Below are 22,112 nucleotides of genomic sequence, written 5' to 3' on the forward strand. Positions count from 1 at the left end.
CAAACACAGAGTAGAAGTCTCCTGCAAATAAACAGAAAACTGCCAGCAGCTGTGGTTAAGATGATACATGCACGAAATCTGTGGTCTTTAATGTGTGGCTGCCCTTATTTTTTTTAAAGAAAACTTTAACCTCACCACAGTAAAATCTAGTAAAGCTTTAACTCTCTGCTAACCAATGATTGGTTTCTGACAGATTATGCAATTTTTAAATTATTTCTATATTCATTTATCTGTGATTATTAGTTGATGTTTCAAAATATATCTGGTCAGGTGCCAAGGAACAAAAAGCGAATAGAAATATCACACAAAGTGCTGGTGCTGGTAGGAGGGGGCAGCAGTCATTAAGCTCAGCTTGTGCCCTGATCCCTTCCAACTGGTATAAAAGTCCTGTGTGTTCTCTTCACACCATTCCAGACTTTTCCTCATCTTCTCTTTATCTTTCTTTCTTCTTTTTTATTATACCTAAAAGTAGTGGGTGTATCATGTATTCTGAATAAGAGGGATTTGGAGTTCAAAGAGAAAATTCCTATTTTTTCCTCAAGTCTTAGAAATGAAAAGCTTGACATGGTAGCCAAAAGCAGACAGACACACACACATACACACACTTTAAGTGACTTTCTAAGTTCTAGGTTTTTTTCTTCAATTCATTCATACAGAAGTCTATTCGGTTTCTTTTTGAGTAAACAAATTAGTATTATGGAAATGTGAGCTGAAAATTTTACCTGGTAAAATGTACTTCAGTTCTCTTCAAAACCAGGGATAGAAGAAACGATATATTAAGGGATTACATGTGGAGTTAAAATAGCCAAACCGTATCAAAGCATCAGACAAAACCATGGGAGTAGAGAAGTCCAGAAATGGATCCAATAAAATTGTGAAGAAACAGGGAAACCAACATAATAAGAAAACACCCATCACTATTCCTAAAGTTTTGGCCACTTTTTTGTCTTTCCTCATTTGATTATTTTGATTTTCTGGCAAGTTATTGATTGCATGAGCATGTTTTCTTGATACTGCAAAAATCTTGCCATAAATCCCCACCATCACAGACCCAGGAGTGAAGAAACCTGCCATCAACAAGGTGGTTCCCCATAGCTTGTTGAACATCACTGGGCAGGAACTGGAACAAGCCACCAAGATATCATAGCCTTCTATACCATCGGCGTAGGCCTCTGAGAAGACCACCCAGAAAGCAAGTGCTTGGGGGACGGACCAGCAGAGAAGTAGCAACCGCTTAGTGAGGGAAATCATCATTTTTGTAGAATAACATAGAGGGTAACAGATAGCATAAAATCTATCAATGGCCACAGAGCAAAGATAAAAAATGGATGGTATGCCAAGCATCAGGTCAAAACTGTAATGAATCTCGCAAAATGTAAGCCCGAAATACCAGCAAGTCTCCACCGATCTGACAATTCTATAGGGCATGATTGGTGAGTCCCAGGAGGAAATCAGTGACTACCATGGAGAGGATGAGGAAGGTGGTTGGTGTGTGAAGCATCCTGAAGTAGGAAATGGAAATGATTATGGCAAGATTGCCAAACACCATGATGAATATGGCTCCTGCCATAAATGAAAACATAGCAGCTTGGACACCCAGTGGTTGTCCAAAATCCATTTTGATATCCTGGGCAAGATCCATTTCCATATGAAGAGCAATCCCATATTTCCTTCAGAAAAAGAAAGGACACATGAAACTTTGTCAGATATATAATATAGGGGGCACCTGGGTGGCTCAGCAGTTGAGCATCTGCCTTTGCCTCAGGGCGTGATCCCAGGGTCCTGGGATCGAGTCCTGCCTGCTTCTCCCTCTGCCTGTGTCTCTCATGCATAAATAAATAAAATCTTTTTAAAAAAGATACATAATGCAGTACATAATGCATAAAATAGTCTATATTTTATATAAATTTTCATAGAAAAATATAGAAGACTCAAGGAAGAGATTTAATTTATGCTAAAATATTAGTTATGATCTTTCTGATTTATTTGCCTTAAACTTTATTTTCAAGTTCATAGAATGTTAACCTGAGTTTAAGTGGTCGTTATTTACTGTTTACTTTCCTGGTTACAAATTATATCACTCACATTTAGCAAGCTCTTACCTTATGCCAGGGCCAGAAATTTTAAAAAAGAAGAGAGGAGAAAAAGAAAGAGAAGACTGGAAGGGGAGGTGAAGGAGAAGAGAAGCAACCAATTAATTATCTAATTTATTGTAACTGATGTTCCTTATGTTCATAGAAAGACTGAATATGTATTAGAAAATACAGTCACTTCTTTCTCAAATAAGTCTGGAACAAATAAACAGATTTTATTTAATTGAAGTCTACTGCCTTGTGGGACCAGGAAATTATTTTCACTTGAAAATTGTTTCATTATGTGTTGTGTTCTTTTCATGGTGTCTTTTATTTTGAAAGGGGAATCACTTAAGGATGTATAATGATTGGAGACATTCGTCTTCAGCCAGGTGTGGAGCTTTGACTAGCATCTCACTAACCAGAGCGCCTGAATCAGACACAGGTAGAGGCCAAAGGTGGGCCACCCTTGCTTCTGTGTGAGGGGCAAGCACACCTCTGTGGTACTTCTCAGAGCTCTGGTCAGTACAGAACGCGCAAAAATGAAAGCCTGATGTTTTAGTATGGGGGTCACATAGAGAGCTAGCAGCAGACACTAAGTGAGCTTTAGGATGACAGGCTGTCTCCACTCCCTCCCCTTGTTGGCCCAGTATCTCCATTCTGCATACAGAAATTTGCAAGATACCATTTACATGCATATTTCTTAAATTTAAATTCAATTGCCAACATGTGGTATATTAGTTTCAGATGTAGTGTTCAACAATTTATCAGTTGTGTATCACATCGCATCACATGCTCAGTGCTCATCACATCATGTGCCCTTCTTAATGCCAGTTACCCCATTCTCCCACCCACCTCCCCTCTAACAACCCTGTTTGTTTCCTATAGTTAAGAATCTCTCATGGATTTTCTCCCTCTCTGATGACTTCCCAGTCAGTTTTCTCTCCCTTTCCCTGTGATCCTCTGCCCTGTTTCTTACATTCTCTGTATGAGTGGAACCATATGACGATTGTCCTTCTCCGATTGACTTACTTCACTCAGCATAATACCCTCCAGTTCCACGTTGAAGCAAATGGTGGGTATTTGTCATTTCTAATGGCTGAGGAATATTCCATTGTATACATAGACCACATCTTCTTTATCCATTCATCTCTCAATGGACACCGAGGCTCCTTCCACAGTTTGGCTACTGTGGACATGGCTGCTAGAAACATCGGGGTGCAGGTGTCCCGGCGTTTCATTGCATCTGAATCTTTGGGGTAAATCCCCAGCAGTGCAATTGCTGGGTCGTAGGGCAGGTGTATTTTTAACTCTTTGAGGAACCTCCACACAGTTTTCCAGAGTGGCTGCACCAGTTCACATTCCCATCAACAGTGTAGGAGGGTTCCCTTTTCTCCGCATCCTCTCCAACATTTGTCGTTTCCCGTCTTGTTAATTTTCCCCATTCTCACTGGTGTGAGGTGGTATCTCATTGTGGTTTTGATTTGTATTTCTATGATGACAAGTAATGTGGAACCTTTTTTCATGTGTCTGCTGGCCATTTTTATGTCTTCTTTAGAGAAATGTCTATTCATTTCTTCTGCCCGTTTCTTGACTGGATTATTTGTTTTTGGGGTGGTAGATTTTGATAAGTTCTTTTGGAAGGCAACATGCTCATGAATTAGGATAACTTTCCTTTTTAAAGTACATTGGAGAAAAAAAGCACTATCTACTACAAAACATAACATTTTATACTGTAGAGAGTCTTTGGCCATTAAAGATTTCACAAATATCAGACATGACCAGTTACTAACAGACCAAGTGATAGATCCTCAGCACCCATGAGCACCATCACGCATTGAGCAATAACTGTTTACTGAGTGCCCACAACACACAAGACATAGTGAAAGAACAAGAAAGCATGAACTAGTCCCTGGCTGCAGAGATTCTACAAATCAGCCAATAAGGCAAAACACACCAACACTTAAAACCTAAATGATTCTGCACCACAGATAAAAAACAACTAGGTCTAGGCAAAATATGTAAAACAAAATATGGACAAGAGAATTTCAGGCTGAGGTAGACAAGAATGATCTGGTGGGGGCAAGACCATCCATCTGGTTCTCAATAGATGAGTGAAATTTAAACAGAAGAGAGAAAGCTGGTTCCAAGCAGAAGAAAAGCTGAAGAAAAAGCATGAGGTTGTTCAGAAACCTTCGTCCTCAGGGTCTCTGAAACAGAGAAAATAAAGGTTGAGGAGAGAATAGAATGGGAGGAGAGAGGGTTTCTAGTTTCATTGTTGCCCCCTAAACCAGTGGTCTTAGCCAGTAGTCAAGGAGTTTCCCATTTTGTTCTTAAATTTAAGTAATGATTTAAAAAAAGAAAAATGATTTTAAAAAATACATAAAACAATTAAGATAGCTGCAGGATGATGAATGCAGATTTGAAATTTAAAACTTTCTTCAACTGATTCTTTTTTTATTGAAGAATAATTGACATACAAGATTGTATTCATTTCAGGTGTACAAAGTACTGATTTGGTATTTATAAACATCACAAAATGATCCTGACACAGTTTAGTTATCATCTGTCGTCATGCAAAGTTGTTACAATCCTGTTGACTATATTTCCTATGCGGTACATTACATCCCCATGTCTTACTTATTTTTTAACTGGGATATGTACCTCTTAATTCCATTTACTTATTTTGTCCATCCCCACCCTTGTCCCTTCTGATAACCACCAGTTTGTTCTCTGTATCTATGAGTCTGTTTCTGTTTTGTTCATATGTTCATTTGTTTTGGTTTTTATGTTTCACATATAAATGAAATCATTTGGTATTTGTCTTTCTCTGTCTGACTTATTTCACTTAGCATAATACCATCAAGGTCTATGCATGTTTGCAAATGGCAAAGATTCATTTTTTTATGAATGAATATTTCAATGTAAATATATATACCACATCTCCTTTACCCATTAATCTAATGCTGCAGTAAACATAAGAGTGCATATGTGTCTATGATTTTTTTTCTTTTCTTCGAATAAATAGAAGTGTAATTACTGGATCACATGGTAGTTTTTTGAGGAATTTCCACATGTTTTCTATAGTGGCTACACCAATTTACATTCCTACCAACAGTGCACAAGGACTCCCTTTTTTCCACATCCTTCCAACACTTGTAATTTCTTATGTTTTTGATAATAGCCATTCTGACAAGTGTGAGATGGTATCTCATTGTGACTTTGATTCGTATTTCCATGGTGGTTAATTATGTTGAGAGCATCTTTTCATGTGCCTATTGGCTATCTGTACGTCTTCTTTGGAGAAAAATAAAAATATCTATTCAAGTCCTCTGTACATTTTTTAATTGGATTGGGGTTTTGTTTTTCTTTTTCTTTTTTCTTTTCTTTTCTCTTTTTCTTTTTCTGCTTCTTCTGCTTCTCCTCCTCCTTCTTTCTGATTTTGAATTATGAGTTGGATTTTGGCCCTCCAACGGATATTTTTGGATGCTAATTGTCCAACTAATTTTAACTGTTGAATCCAAGGCAGTTCTATCCTACTTATCCTTCCTGCTCTGGCGTCTTATCCCCCCTGTGGAGAAATAATAGCCTAACTATTTTATGGGAGACATTTTAGCAATGGAATTAAAGATAGAGAAGGAGGAACATGGCTGTTTACAACCATATAGGGATGCTACCAAACTGCATTTGGGATCTCTGCCAGCTAATCCCCCAACTACTGTTTACAGAAATGACAGATTTATTCCTGAAAGATAGATTTATCAAACATTTTCACCTAAAAATTTCTAAAGTATGTACCACTAAATCTCAAGTTACATTCTTTTTAACCAATTACTATAGGAGTTTCTACTATGCATATAACATTCATCTGCTCCTCCTACATCTTCATAGGAAAAAAAGGAAGAGGAAAAAAACTGAAGGTGAGGAATTTCATTCCCTTTCTTGTACCAAGGTTTCTTGTTTTTTGTTTTTAGCTAATTACCATTCTTGTTAGCCACCTGTTTACCAGTTAAGCAAGCATGGAAGAAAATACTGGGAGAAAATGTAGTAGTCAAACCTTGAACAACACAAGTTCAAACTGCATGGGTTTACTTATATGTGGATGTTTTTCAATAATCAGTACTCTATTGTAAATGTAGTCTCTCCTCCTAATGATGTTCTTCAGAGCATTTTCTTTCTTCTAACTTACTTTGTTGTGAGAATACAGTACATATAACATATAAAACATGTGTTAATCAACTCTTCATGTTCCTGGTAAGGCTTCCAGTCAATTGCAGGCTACTAGTAGTTAAGTTTGGGGGAACCAGAAGTGTATTTTCAACTTTGTGGGGTGGGGGGTTGGTGCCCCTAACTCCCAAGTTGTTCAAGAGTCAACTGTACTATAAAATGGAAAGGAAGTTTCTAATAACCTTCAGTATACTCATCAAAAAGCATAGGAAAGCCAAAGAAAACCTTGTAGGTTTATATTTAAGTCACTTTACTTTTTTTTTTCTTTTAAGACAGGAAAGGAGGGGGGTGGGTCAGAGGGGAAGGGAGAGAGAATCTCAAGCAGGCTCCGTGCAGAGTAGAATGCTGACAGTGGGTTCCAGGCAGGGCTCTATCTCACAATTCTGAGATCATGACCTGAGTTGAAATCAGGAGTCAGATGCTTAACCAACTGAGCCACCTGGACACCCCTTAAGTCACTTTACTTCTTAGAAAGTAAAGCTGGGACGCCTGGGTGGCTCAGTGGTTGGACTCCTGTATTCAGCTCAGATTGTGGTCCCAGGATCCAGGATTGAGTCCCAAATAGGGCTCCCTATGAGGAGCCTGCTTCTCCCTCTGCCTGTGTCTCTGCCTGTCTCTCTATGTCTCTCATGAGTAAATAAACAAATCTTTTTAAAAAAAAGGAAGTAAAGCTAAAAGAAACAATTTCATTTTAATGAAAATGGCACACACATACTATTCTCATGCTAAAGATAACTCTGTGACAATATATTTTAAGATTTAATTGCAAATTTTGTGATCATGGTTTACTGACTTTGATATTATGATCATCCTACTGCCCATTTTTGGAAAGTCATACTCAATCCTAAGCTTCAAATCACAGGACATGAACTGACCTCCCTTTTGTCTAGAATTCAGGAACCTTAATTAGCAAATCAACTCTAAGAACTCTAAGAAAGTTCTTTGAAACACATAGCATGATGCATACATTAGTATATGTCTTCCTCATACCCTCACCATAGTGCATGGAGGGGTACAGCAGATGACTATTTGGTGACTTCATCAAACAAAACTTTGAAGTAACTTCCCTCTGAGAATCATTGTCTTCTATGGTGTATTTGGCATGTTTCTTGAATGTGACATCCATCATCAATTTAAACCCTTTGATGGCCGTATCCTTCATATCTTTCACAGTCATTGTCTGTGGATAAAATACTTTCAAGGCTATATTCTTCAAGTGTCAATATAAGCATATATAGATACATGAATGGCAAGAAAATTAAAGTCTAGTCTTTTCTCCATTATTGTTCTATCTATAAGAAGCACAAAATTAGACTCAGAACATAACAAATTGCTTGCCTGTTCATGAATAATAAGTAAATACCATATCTAAAGTGTATTCTATTAAATTGCTAAAAATAAAAGTATTTTCTACATGCCCTGGGAAAGTAATTAAATTGCAGGACCATGACCACAATAATAAGGAATTTTCTGATTTTTCTAATGCAATCTCATTTCTCTTTATCTTTTTAAATTTGGTAAGTGCTGCCATAGTAAATATTTCTTCGCTTTAGCAACCACTTTTTAAACTTTTAACAGATTTTACAAAGTCCTTCTTCCTACTAATCATTCTTTTGACCTTTCTGGAATTATTCTACCTTAACTCAAGCTATTGATTTCTTTCAGTTTTTCAGCTCCTATCAAATATTCCATGTCAATGAATCATAGCATATTAAATAACACACATGAACAGCCTTAGCTCTGTATCAGGCATATACAAAGAACACTATCAAGATGACTTTCTTCTCATCTTTCTTCCTTCCTTGTTGGGATGAACACCACATTCAAGAATACATTTGACTAAAAAATACTGTTCCTAAGCAAGTAAAGGAATAAGATTGCATGTAAAATCCTAGGTCTCCATCAATTCTCTCTACACTAATTAGGTGAACACCAGTGATAATGTACTCAGTCACTTGTGAAGAGGTAACCCTTTCCAGGATTCCATATCTTCTTCCCAAGAAACTTGTTGCACTGCCAAAAGGCAACGTATCATCCTGTTCACATAACAGAAGGACTCTGGCTTTTATTACAAATTCGTATTAAATCCAGCACCTACCATCTTCCATGTTCCTCCATTCTCTTTGTAAATGACAAAAATGCAGAAAAGAAGAATCAAGTAATAAGAAATGCTATCACATAATTAGAGTGACAATTTAGTTCTTAACAAAACCTCAAGAGAGAGAAAAGACAGGTCTGTCCTTAATCCCTCTCCACAAACCTGTTGTACTGCAGAAGATGCCATTGTTATTTCAATTCCTTCTGGAAGGAACTTCACTGCCTTTTTTCTTTTATATGCAACTAGATCTGAACTATGTGAATTGTGCTTTTCAGAATTTATCAATTAGTCCCGAGGGAACTGGGACTGAAAATTTTAAGGGGGAAAGAAAGTAAAAACAAACCCTCGCTGTTCTAAAGTTGAACAGCTTAATAAACCTAAAGCACTCCCCCATCCTCTCAGGAATTTCTGCTTACCTAAATTGTCGTCACCTGACCTGAGGTCTCTAAGTCTGCCATTACGTAATGGCTGTAAAAGCAAATCTGAACTGTTGCATTACAGGTGGCCTTAAGGGACCTGATCCCAACCATACAGGGATGGGATCAGTGGTTCCAGTAGAAAAATGCTTATGTGTCCTCCATCTCTTTAGGAAAATCTGAGAACGTGGGGATCCCTGGATGGCTCAGTGGTTTGGTGCCTGCCTTCGGCCCAGGGCGCGATCCTGGCGTCCCGGGATCGAGACCCACATCAGGTTCCCTGCATGGAGCCTACTTTTCCCTCTGCCTGTGTCTCTGCCTCTCTCTCTCTCTCTGTCTCTCATGAATAAATAAATAAAATCTTAAAATTTTTTAAAAAAGGAAAATCTGAGAATGTCACAGTCCACATTTGTTTCATATCCCAGTCACTGAGAAGAAGCTGTACTAACCATTGTTTTTCTTTTTCTTTCTTTTTTTTTGCCCCCACATAAATGTGACTAAAAGAATAAATATCATCAACTCTCTTAGATCTGGAAGAATGGAGCAAGTTGCTGAATTCTCTTATTACTTAGAAAAAAATTTTTTTTGGATTTTCTTCGCAATTAATAATACTATCTATAAATAATTACAGCTTTATTTCCTCCTTTCCAAGGCTTTTGGTTTCTTATTCTTAATATATTGTGCTAAGACCTCTAGAACAATGTTGATTAAGGCACAATTACGAAATGATGAAGTTGCTTTTAGAACAAAACTCATACGTCTTATGACACTCAAAGTCTTTTAGAGATAATATGATTTAAAACCTTCTGGAAACTCCTTTCGACTAGTCTTAGATTCAGACACAAAAAGCTAGCCATTTTAGGGTAGTTCATGTTCCTTTCTAGAAAGTAAATACCACAGCTTATTACCCAGCCAAATCACTTCGGCTTAAAGTGTTTCTCACTGTTTCTGAAAATCCAACTCACATTAAAGATTTTTTAAAAGTGTATAGTAGCTATTCACAGAGATCCCTGGGTGGCTCAGTGGTTTGGCACCTGCCTTCGGCCCAGGCTGTGATCCTGGAGTCCCAGGATCGAGTCGCACGTTGGGCTCCTTGCGTGGAGTCTGCCTCTCTCTCTCTCTCTCTGTGTCTCTCATGAATAAATTATAGAATAAAATCTTTGGAAAAAAATTGCATATTAGCTACTTTAATCTGCAAAAAAGAGAAGTACTTTTACTTTAGTCTGATAACGACTGCTCTGAATTAAAAAAATACTTACGGTGGCAACTTTCCTTGTCACTCAAATGCTTTGTACTGAGATTTTCAGTTTACACTGCATGACTGTACTCTGTTTCCATTTTATTTTTATCCTTATCCCTTCCCACCCCAAACACATACTAACAAAGTAGATTTTAAACAAAGAATTTTTATACTGTGAAAAAGAAAAGAATTAAGGAAAGGAAGGAAGGGAGGGAAGGGGGGGAGAAAAGAAATGAGAGAGGCATGAAAGGAGAAATATATGTGTGATATGATCATGCTCAAAACTCTCCAATGGCTTCCCTTCTTGAAATAACATTCAAAGCTCCAATTTTGGCTTAAAAATTCAGCTATTCTGGCTATTTGAACTTATCTTCTACAACTCCCCTTCTTAAAAGAAAGCATCAGATTCAATAGAAAATAATCCAGCTGTTTTAAAGAGATGCATCTAAAACATAGGGATGGTTACAGACATTTTGAAAATGAAAAAAGAGAAAAATATTCCAAAAAATATATATCAAAAGAAAGCTTGTGTAGTCATGTTAATATCAGATAATATGTATGTTAAGGCAAAAGGTATTACTAGTGAAAAGGATACATAACAAAAAGAATTCCATTTGCCAAGATGATGAAATGTATCTAAATTTAATCACAGTATATGAATCTATAAAGGAAAAAACTGACTAAACTACAAGGAAAAATAGACAAAATCCACAATCCTTATGGGAGATTTTAACATGTATCTATCAATAATTGAAGGAATAAGTACAAAACATCAGTAAGATTTTAAATAAGCTAGACCTAGTGAAAATAATAGAACACAACAAAACAACTGAAGAACACAGTCTTCTCAGATATTCGCAAAACATTTACAAAAACTGATAAAATATTGGGATATAAAGTAAAATATCAACTAATTTCAAGGGACTGATATTATATGTATCAGGTTGTCTAAGTGCAGAGCAATTAAGTAAGAAATAAATAAAAAGATAACTAAAAAATACCCCCTCGGGATATTAAAAATATACTTCTAAATCACTTACTACCTAAAAAGAAAATCAAAGAGTAAAACTGGGACTTATTTTGAACCAGGCAATAATAAAATATATGAAGGCTTGAAAGAATCATCTAAAAATAAAACTGAAAAAAAAATTTGTCCCTTAATTGCTTATATTAGAAAAGAAGAAAGACTGAAAATTAGCTAAATAAACATTCAAATTAAGAAGTTAGAAAAAGACCAATGGAATACCCAAAGAAAAGGAAGGAAAAAATAATAAAATAAGAGCAGTACTTGATACAGGAAACCAACATACAAAAGAAAGTCTAAGTAAAGTCTAGATATTTTTGAGAAAGAAAATAATATTAGAAATTAAAAACGCTTATGGCTATGTGTAACTACATATTCAGCAAATATTAAAAAAGTAATAGGATACTATCAACAATTTTATACCAGGGGCACCTGGGTGGCTCAGTCTGTTAAGCAGCTACCTCCAGCTCAGGTCATGATCCCAGGGTTCTGGGATCCAGTCCCATAGCAGGGTCCCCACTGAGGGGCAAGTCTGCTTCTTCTCTCTTCTTCTGCCCCTCTCTCCCCTACCCCCGACTCCTGCTTGTGCTCTCTCTCTCTCTCTCTCTCAAATAAATACTATCTTTAAAAAAAAAAAAAACAACTTTATACCAAAAAAATGGAAAACCCTAGAAATACCTAGAAAAATATACTTCATAGAAACTGACTCAAGGGGAAATGGGAGATAGTCTGTTGGACAGTGTGTGTTTCCATACTATAAATTTGCTCATATCCAGTTGATCCATAGCAGGATGATGTCAGTTGATGTCCTTGTAATTCAGAACTATATTGTTGATTCTCATGTGATCTTTCCCAACACATTTGAAGTAATTATGACAAGCTTCCTCACAACTGAAAAAAGAACCCTAGCGAGATATATATAGGTCTTAGGGATCTTCCTGAAGCATAAGTAGTATAGCTGCTTTGGTGGTTTTGAAGAGTGGCTTTCCTTGCAGCAGCATGAATCTTTCTGGGGAAGCCGAGAGAATATGTAAAAAGGTAACAGAGGGTGCAGCCTTGGTGGCTCAGTGGTTTAGCACCATCCTCAGCCCAGGGCCTGATCCTGGAGACCTGGGATTGAGTCCCATGTCAGGCTCCCTGCGTGGAGCCTGCTTGTCCCTCTGCCTGTGTCTCTACCTCTCTCTCTCTCTGTGTCTCATGAATAAATAAATAAAATCTTAAAAAAAAAGGGTGACAGAGGTATTTCCTCCAATGTTAACTTTTTTTTATTGATATTAATGGCATGCCTGAGGTTATATTTTTAATTTAGATTTTGTTATTAAACTGATCTCTATTGGAAGCAAATATATTAATGAATCCAGAACTCAAAGGCACAAGCAGAAGACCCATCAAAGAAATTCACTGTGAAACTGAGTACAAATTCCAGGGGAAATTTACTCTATTAATGCTTTTGTTAAAATTATTATTGCTTTTGTTACGGCCCCAGTTACAGTGCTACATGGGGCTTGGGTGGTCTGCCAGTAATCCTATTACCCCATTAGCTCTATTATTCATTCATAGAGCACAATTTTAATAGCATTGGTTTCTCTGGTACCCACATATTACATTAAAGCAGAAACACCTGTGACTAGTCTAGGACCATTAAAATAAATAGTTTGAAATGTTCTCATAAGGAAAATTTCATGTACAGATCGTTTTAATAGCAAGTCCTACTGAACATTCCAGAACCAAATGCCTGTCTTACACAAACCATCTAGGACACAGAAAATGGTCAGTCTGTCAGCTGATTTTATGAGGTTAGAATAAACATATGAGGTTACCAAATCCACACAGGGATATATAGGATAGAAAAATCAAAGTTTATTCTTACCCCAAAACAGAAATGTAATAGACTACTGATTTTTTTATTTAAAGAAAAGATAGGGATCCCTGGGTGGCGCAGCGGTTTGGCGCTAGTTATGAAAGGCAAAGCTATAAAACCTATAGAAGACATTTGGAAAATTTTTTTATGATCTCATTATGGAAAAGGATTACTGCTGTCACAAAATAGACAAAGAATAAAGCACATGATTGATAAGTTTGACTACATGAGGATAAGGAATTTACATGCAACAGAAGTTATCATGAGAAACCAAATATAAGCTACTAGTTGGGGGGAAGATAATTGTTACACATGTAACCGACAAAGAATTAGTGTACGGAGTATGCATAAAACTACAAAATCAATAATTTTTTAAACGATGCTACTTTCTTCTAAACAGTATAGGCTGTGTGGATACTCACAGTGCTTTTTATGCCTAATATTTGTTCCTTACATATTCTGTTAAATATTCTATTAAATATTTATCAGAAAGATCATCACCCTGCAATGCATTATGTGCAGTAATAGAACTATGCCTGACTTGCTTTTAGAGATCAGAGAAAAGGTACCAACAGGGTCTGAGTGGCCCTCTAACAGGCAGCTTCAGGAAAGAGTTAGGCTGAGGGATGGCTTTGAAAATGAATATGTAAACAATTTAATGAAGGACAATCTTTTTCTTTTTAAAGATATATTTGTTTATTTGAGAGAGAGTGGGGTAGGGACAGAAGGAGAGGGAGAGAAAGAATCTCAAGCAGACTCCCTGAGTGCAGAGCCTGACCTTGGAATTTGGGGGGAGCCCCTCAATCCCAGGACCCTGAGATTATGACCTGAGCTGAAACCAAGAGTTGGTCATTTAACTGATTTAGTCACCCAGGCACCCTGATGAAGGACATTCTGAACAGGAGAAATAGAGTGTTCAAAGTCCGGGTTTTGAAAAACCTGATTCTGAAAAGACATAGAATTTTCAGGAAATTTAAGTAACTTGGTGAGGCTGAAATATAATATGCTTTTAGGAGAGGAGTAGGAGATACAGATAGAAAAATAATCAGGACAGACCACAGACAGTGTTTTATGTTAGCCAGGGAATTTGTACATTATGGTGCAAGTAACACAAAAAAATACTACAAGATACTTAGAGATGTTCAAGGGGCCAAATATTGGTTTTACATGAATTAGTGGCTACTGCGTGGAGACTGGACTAGAATGGTCAAGACTTGAGGAATGAAACCAGTTGTGAGATTTATCCAGAGTCCATGGAGGGAAAGTTGGCTTCCAAATTAAAATAGATGGGCCACACTGGGCAGGATGTGGGGAGTACGGGTGAGGAGGAGCCAAGGATTCTTCCCAGACTCAGCTTGAGCAATTGCAAGGATAGTGGTGTCTTTCAACAGAGAACATAGGAGGAGAAGGTGGGATAATGGGAAAAATTAGTTTAATTTGGTACATACAGAATTTTGGCTTCTGCTGAAGTGGAGACAAAAACACCAGTGTGGGGTAGTTCAGGAGGCTCAGCGGTTTAGCGTTGATTTCAGCCCAGGGCGTGATCCTGGAGACCCGGGATCAAGTCCCATGTCAGGCTCCCTGCATGGAGCCTGTTTCTCCCTCTGCCTATTTCTGCCCCCCTCTCTCTCTGTGTGTGTCTCTCATTAATAAATAAATAAAATCTTTAAAAACAAACAAACAATACCAGTGTGTTTTATGTAAGTTGGCCAGACAGGAACAGAAACAGAGGAGGAGGTAGTGAGAGTATGATCACAACTACCTTGAGGATTTGATGTTTGGGCTAAACAGAAAGAGATTTGAGCTCAAAATGGATAGTCAGGGATGTATCTTTAAATTTTCTCTGCAGTATGTAGGTGCCTGGGTGGCTCAGTCAGTTAAGCATCTACCTTTGGTTCAGGTCATGATCCCAGGGCCCTGGGACTGGGCCCTGCTGAGTAGGGAGGCTGCTTCTCCCTCTCCTATTGTGTGCTTCTCTCCTTGTTTGTGTTATCTCCCTGTCAAATAAATAAAATCTTTTAAAAACATTTCTCTGCAATATGGACTAAGTTGGAAATGCCTAAATGAATTCTACATCATAATCATAGCCATAGCTACTTTGTTGACTACGTGCTATGAACTATATACTGTACACCAAGCAAAATGTGATAAAATATGATCTCATTTCATTTCCAAAAGCTTAGTTTTATTTTCATAAAAATTCCAGAGGGAGAGGGAACATGTTGGCCTTGTTCCTGTTTGTACCCTTAGCATGTATCTAACACAACAGGCTGTAATAGATGCTCAATAAATACTTGCTATATGAATGCATAAGTGATTTAAGGAATGAACAAATCTTCACAACACACTGGAAGTTACATATTGTCCACTTTACAAATGAGAAAACTGAAATTTAAAGAGATTTAATAAATTGCTTTCTGCTACTAAACATTGCCAAACAGCAAATAATCACCAGTACTTTAATATAAACTCAGGCCTATATGTTTCTAGTGTGCATCACAAGCAATGATTCCAAGTCTCTTTTGATTATGGTTTTATTTGGTGCTGGCAACAGGAGTCATGAGGAAGAGTTTAGATGACTCACCCAGGTAATGACCACATTTTTCACTTCACTTTTTTATATAGAACTAACCTGTCACCTAGCTGTGACATTATCATTTGACATTATCAAATTTATCATTGTGGTAATCCTACATCCAGTCTACTATGTGGTAGAAAACAGGTGTTACTGCATGTTGTTTTGTTGTATTTTAAAGGTTTTTTTTTTTTTAAAAGATTTTATTTATTCATGAGAGACACAAAGTGACACAGAGAGAGAGGCAGAGGAAGAAGCAGGCTCAATGTGGGGAGCCCAATGTGGAACTCGACCCCGGGACTCCAGGATCACGCCCTGAGCCGAAGGCAGACGGCACTCAACCACTGAGCTATCCAGGTGCCCCTCTTTTGTTGTGTTTTATTTTATTGTTCCTTGTAATATGAACCATGGAAGGATGGTCTATGTGTTTTTCCTTATTCCTCAAACTTTTATGATTTTCCATGGTTAGGGCAATTTACAGACAAGAGAAAAACTAAGCCATTTTATTTCAAATATATGATATCACTGTTTACAGACTCTTCTGTTTGTTCAAAGCCTTGTGAGAATCGCTAATAACAGTAATTAAATGTGTTGATTGGATATTTACCAATGTCCACTGTAATTCATTTACAGTTTGACACATTGAAGGTGCAATTTGAATCCACATTCCAGAGGGACAAGTATAAGCACCGATCTCTTTCACTTTTTTCTCATTTGCAAAACTTCCAAGTAGAGACCAGAGGGCATCATTAACACATCTGCTGTTCTGCCTTGATCATGATGGGAAATAACTTCATGTTGTAAGTCATTAGGGAAGCAGTTGCACTTAGTGGAGCTAGGAAAACATTTGTCACAGAACTTTATTTGAGGAATTAAATGTTTGGGGAATTCTCAGACTACTAAGCAAAGGCAAAGTGTAAATCCGAGGAAGAAAACTTCAGCTGATGCAAGAGAAGCAAAACAGTAACTTCTACTTTAGTCTCCCTTCTTATATGATGAAACTGTTTACAAAGCTGGTATCATGAGCAAAGAAACAGAGTCAGCTATCTGGAAGATTTTAGAAGTCTCAGAAAAGTCATCCAACTAACATCACAACTTAGTCCTGAGTTGGCTGAAACAAGAGACTTCTTAACCAGATACTTATTTTCTCTGTCCCTTGAGTAATTTCAGATTTTAAGCTTATAGGTGAGTAAGACAGGTGGAATAAATTAAGATCTGTGGCAAAAGGGGGAATAAGACGGGAAAAGGCCAATTTTTGTCTTAGCAAGAATTATTTTGCATGTGCTTGGCTGTTGCCTTTGTCATCTGTTACCACTGATTGTGGCTGTGGTTTATTAGCAGTCCTTAGGACATTTATTTCTTCAGTGATTAGAGCTGACCAGATGCCGCCCTGGTATATTTTAGGCCTACCATAAGATCTTGTTGCCAAAAACACCTTTCTTGCCATTAGAGTTAGTAACAGGGTAGAAGAGTGGATTTGGGAATTTCATAAAAATTCAAAAAAAAATTTTTTTAAACATGGGTGGTAAATGTAAGTTTGTCAGATAGTCATTTTAAAAACCTTCTATTATTACCATATTTTCATAAAAGAAAAGGACATCTTAGTCCTGAACATTGAGCGAGGTCATGATCTTAGATAAAAGAAAATTTATTAGGGGCACCTGGATGGCTCAGTCAGTTGAGTGTCTGACTCTTGATCTCAGCTCAGGTCTTGATCTCAGGATGGTGAGATCAAACCCTGTGTTGGGCTCCATGTGGAGCCTACTTCATAAAAAAATAAAAATAAAAAAATAAAAAAAATCTATCTATTAAGTTGAATAAGTATTCCAGAATGAAAAACTCACTACCTTGTTTTTATCTTCTTTCATAATGATCTGTAAAATGTTTGTCACATCCAGCGCTAATCCACAGACTGAGAGAGTTTCAGAAACTCTGAGTTGGACTGTCAAGTCACCATTGATTTGAGAAAATGACATTAAAATGCCTAAATTTCAGGAGATAACTTGAGAAATAATCTTTTTCTTGCTAATTTAAAAACATCACATTTTAACTACTATCTTTCCTCTCTCCCTTCCCTGGACACACTTTCCTGGAGCAATCCCCCTGTATTGGGTGGGCCTTATGGCAGGTAGGTGCTGGAGATTCATGTGCCAGGGCTTCTGAGCTCCTTTATAAATGTGCTGTAGTATTTAGTATCTTCTTAAGTTTTCACCATACTATGCAAACTGAAAAATTTTGAATTCCTTTTTTCTTAAGGAGCGAAGTCAATGGTTGTCAGAAGAAATGTCCAAAGAACCTGGATTGTGGGTTGAAATTAAAGACTTCTGAGTCTCAGTCCAAACATCCCAAAAAATTCCAAGCAATTTGGGCTTCAAATGTTGGCTTAGGCAGTAGACATAAGCTAAATCTAGATATGTTTTAGTAACTTAACTCTTGGGGCACGTCGGTGGCTCTCAGGTGGTTAAGTGTCTGCTTCTGACTCAGGGTCCTGGGATAGAACCCCATGTGGGGCTCTCTGCCCAGTGGGAAGTCTGCTGCTCCCCTCCTTCTGCCACTGTCCCTGCTTGTGCTCTCTTGCTCTTTCTCTCTCAAATAAATAAATAAAATCTTTTAAAAATTAAAAAATAACTTTTAAAATCACTTCTATTCACAACAAATACACATTTATTGCCAAATTTAAACCCATATAGGCATATCAGCTTAGACTTGGCTGGGGATCAAACTGTGAATCCCTATAGTTTCCCCATTGTTAGTTCAGTGAGGCAGAAGACATCTGAGCACAATTAATAAATGCACCAGCAAGGATGTGTATAGGATATTTTGGGAGTTCAGAGAAAAACACCTACCTGATCTGGGGTGATTATAGATTCCTAGAGAAATAACCCTTAAGATGAGTCCTTTAAAATGAGTAAATGTCAGCCAGTTAAGGGAGGTGGAGTTAGGGAAGAGGCATTTCAGTATTTCAGGCATGGGGGCATATGGGAGCAAAGGCACAAAGGAAAGAAAGCACATTAACTACAAAGAGAACTGGGATTTGAACTCAGGTTTGCCTGGTTTTAAAGCCTGAGGACGTCCCTGTGTGTGGTTGCTGCAGGAACCTGCTCTACACCACTGTGCTTCTGGGCTTACAGAGTATCCGTTCAAACTCACTAGATAGGTAGATAATAGTTACTTTGCAAATAGATAGCAGTATTATATATATGCATATATAAATATATAGTTATTATATATATAAATTTTATATAAATTATTTTTTAAATAAATAAAAATTCCCACAGCCTCTCAAACATACTGTATGCCAAACACTGACACATCATAGACCAGTGACAAAAAAATGTGGCACCAGGTTAAATTTCTTTTTGTGTAGACCTTGGAATAAATCTTCTCTGTTATTCTTTTGCATAATTGTAATTTTGAAACTTATTAGGGAAGAGGATGAAATAATTCTGCATCACCTTTAAGGAAAAAAAAAAACAGTATGTAATGTTTGCCTGTATCAAATTCTCTGTGTACACGGCCTTAGCATATTCTGAATGAGCACCTCCATAGCACGTGCCAATAAAATGATAGGGAATAATACTAATAAAGTATGTTTGCTGAGTGTTTTTTTTTTATGTGCAAATCTTCATGCTAGACAGTATCTCTCATCTAATAATCAACAGTCCAATGGGATGGGTAATATTATTGCCCTTATTTTGTAGGTGAGTAAACTAAGAGAGTTTTGTTGGTTTTTTAAAAAGATTTTATTTATTTATTCATGAGAGACACAAAGAGAGAGAGAGAGGGGCAGAGACATAGGCAGAGGGAGAAGCAGGGAGCCATGCAGGGAGCCCAATGTGGGACTCGATCACGGGACCCCAGGACCACGCCCCCGGCCAAAGGCAGGTGCCAAACCGCTGAGCCACCCAGGGATTCCCCAAGGCTTAGAGTTTTTAAGCAACTTTGTCCAAACATTAGCTGATAAATATGGTGTCAGAATTTAAATCCATGGTGTCTGGTCTAAGCTTTCCCTCTTCACCACAGATCATTTTCTTGACATAGGACCTGAGCATCCACATTACTTTTTATATTACTGCTCCCAGTAGCAGCCAGAGTTGAGGGACACTACTTTTTTGACACACCACATTGTGAAAACATTGACCACTAAACAAATATTAGAGTTTATCTTCTATCTCAGTTCTTGTTTCTCTAACTTGTACGTTTATGAAGATGGAAGTTTGCCATTGATGACTTTAAGCTTCGAAGTCACTTAACTTGGTAAATATGCTAAGAACTTTCAATTTGTATGAGTCAAGGATTTCTCTCTCCCAGGAAAAATAAAAGACAAAAACAAATTATGGATGCTGATGTTGATATGCACAGGAGAATCAGCCTCAATCAAGTTAAAATGTTGGAGCAATATAAACGTACTCGGAGCTTAAAGACTTGAGAAAGAGGTTTTAGGGGGAGGAGGGATGTAGAAAATATAGAGTCAGGATCTTTCAAAGATAAATTTACCTACTTTGAATACTTTTTACTGCTGGCCATATACTCAATAACCTGTATTAAAACACTTTGGAAAATGCATATACACCTTATCTTAAAAAATACTTTGATTCTTACATCATCTAGATTGTTTAAGTGCAGCATTCAAAATATCTCTCTGGAGAGTTGTTTTGTTAGTACATTTTATAATCTGCTAATTTTTTTAAAAAACCCATTCTTCATATAGCGACACATTGAAGTTCAAGCTTTTGTTGATAATGTATGGTTTAAACAGAAACTGCGACTCACCAGAATCTACAATAGATTAGGGTCATATGATTTACCTAATGTTTTGGGCAAGTACTTATGACTCTCCAAAGGCTGTATTGTTTAAGAGTTCAAGAATCAAGTTTAAAATGGGGATGGAACTTCCAGTTTACTTATCTCTTAAGATGGCTTTGTAATTATTAATAATAAATTAGTTCCAACAAACTTCTTGGCTAATACACCTATTTTTGTCTCTTCCTGGCTGGTATTTTATACAAGTTCACCTCTTTGAGAGACAAGTAGAAAATGAGACTGTTTTGATTGGAAGTTGTCTGGACTTGGGGAAAGGAATGTCATGTCATTGCAATCACTTTCTTGGCATATACAGTATATCAAGTTAAGGTTCTTTCCATGGATGCAACTTAAAATTATTCTCAAAGAGAATCTACCAGAAGACTATCTGGAATAACGGAATACCTGAGATACTGGAGAATTTAGTTTGGAAATGGACAGAGTGTGAGGCAGCTCTGGAGTTTGGTAAGCAAGAACCCCAATAAAACCAAGAGCAATCTGGTCATGAGCTTACCACATGGATGGAATGGAACCCCACATGTCTTCATTGTTTTCTCTAACAATTCTGCTAAAGATCACTGTCTTTTCCCCTTTGCTAAAGATTCAAATTCTAGAGAGACTTTCTGGAAATATTAGCTTGGCTTGCCCACCTGTCTAGTTAAGGAAAAAAGCAGGGGCCTATCTTTTCACTAAAGTTCCAGCAGGCTATATCCAGTCAGAGTGGGAAATCCTAAAAGCTAACTGAATGCCAGTTGGAAAATGGACTCTGGATTACCAAAAGGCAAATATTCTTTCTGCATGAAGGAATGGAAGCTAGAGAGAAGCTGGGCGTATGGAAAGGCAAAGTGAGCTTATCTTCTTGTGCTAAGAGAGTGGGTTATGGGTATCTCTTATTGTGAGTATTAAAACCAGAGGCTGCCAAGAAAGATAGGCTATGGGGCTGTAGCACTGAGTTAAAAAAGGTAGAATTATCTGAATCAGGAATTTGTCCCAAGAAAAATGTGGAATCAGTAGTAAAATCTGAATAATAATTTAAAATAGTTGTAAAACAAGGATGATTATTATCACCAACATCAGTATTACTCTAGCAATTCTGACTCATGAAGTATAGCAAAAAATGTAAATAAGAATCATAACTTTGGAAGGGAGATAAAACTTAACATTGTTTGAGGATAATATGACTACATAGAATGAAAGCCCAAACAAATCAACTCAAAACCAAAATAAATTTTACTGTGTGACAGCAATAATGGTTACATAGAAAATATAAGGACTTTTAAAAGATTTATTCACAATAGGCAAAACACGCACACACACAGAAGTACAGAACTTGTAGAAATAATTTGAAGAGGAATGTGTGGCAGCAAATGACGAACACCACATAAACTTGCTGTAAGGTACAGAACATTGTCTAAATTCTTTTGTTTTCTCATTTAAAATCTGACAATATGATCTCACAGGTGAAAAAAAGTCAAGGTCATGTTTGACATAGGAGTAATTAGCGACAATTTGTCTTACCATATATTAAATGAAAAGGTAAATGTACCCGAACAAAAATCTAATCAGATCAATAAGGCATAGTACGTAGTTCTGAAACAGACTATGATAGGTGGAGGGATTTAACATATCCAACAACTTGGATGCAGAAAAGTGCATTGTCATTTCATGTAAAATTATCTGCCTTACCCTAACCTACTCATGAGCATAAGTCACTGTTATTAAATAACTAAATCCAAATCTCTAGGGCTACTCAACATGCAACAGACTACGAAGTCTGTATGAGAAACAGTTCAATT

General features: G+C 37.1%; 1 protein-coding gene across 1 annotated transcript; it reads right to left on the reverse strand.

Moving 5' to 3' along the window:
- Nucleotides 1-660: 660 nt before the first annotated feature.
- LOC129509298 (trace amine-associated receptor 2-like) lies at nt 661-1,667 on the reverse strand. Its single transcript, XM_055324735.1, is given in 2 exon segments — nt 661-1,431; nt 1,433-1,667. Coding segments are annotated over 2 exon segments (987 nt in total). The 5' UTR covers nt 1,649-1,667.
- Nucleotides 1,668-22,112: the final 20,445 nt, after the last annotated feature.

Source organism: Nyctereutes procyonoides, unplaced genomic scaffold (assembly GCF_905146905.1).
Source record: "Nyctereutes procyonoides isolate TBG_1078 unplaced genomic scaffold, NYPRO_anot_genome, whole genome shotgun sequence".
Classification (NCBI taxonomy): Eukaryota; Metazoa; Chordata; class Mammalia; order Carnivora; family Canidae; genus Nyctereutes; species Nyctereutes procyonoides.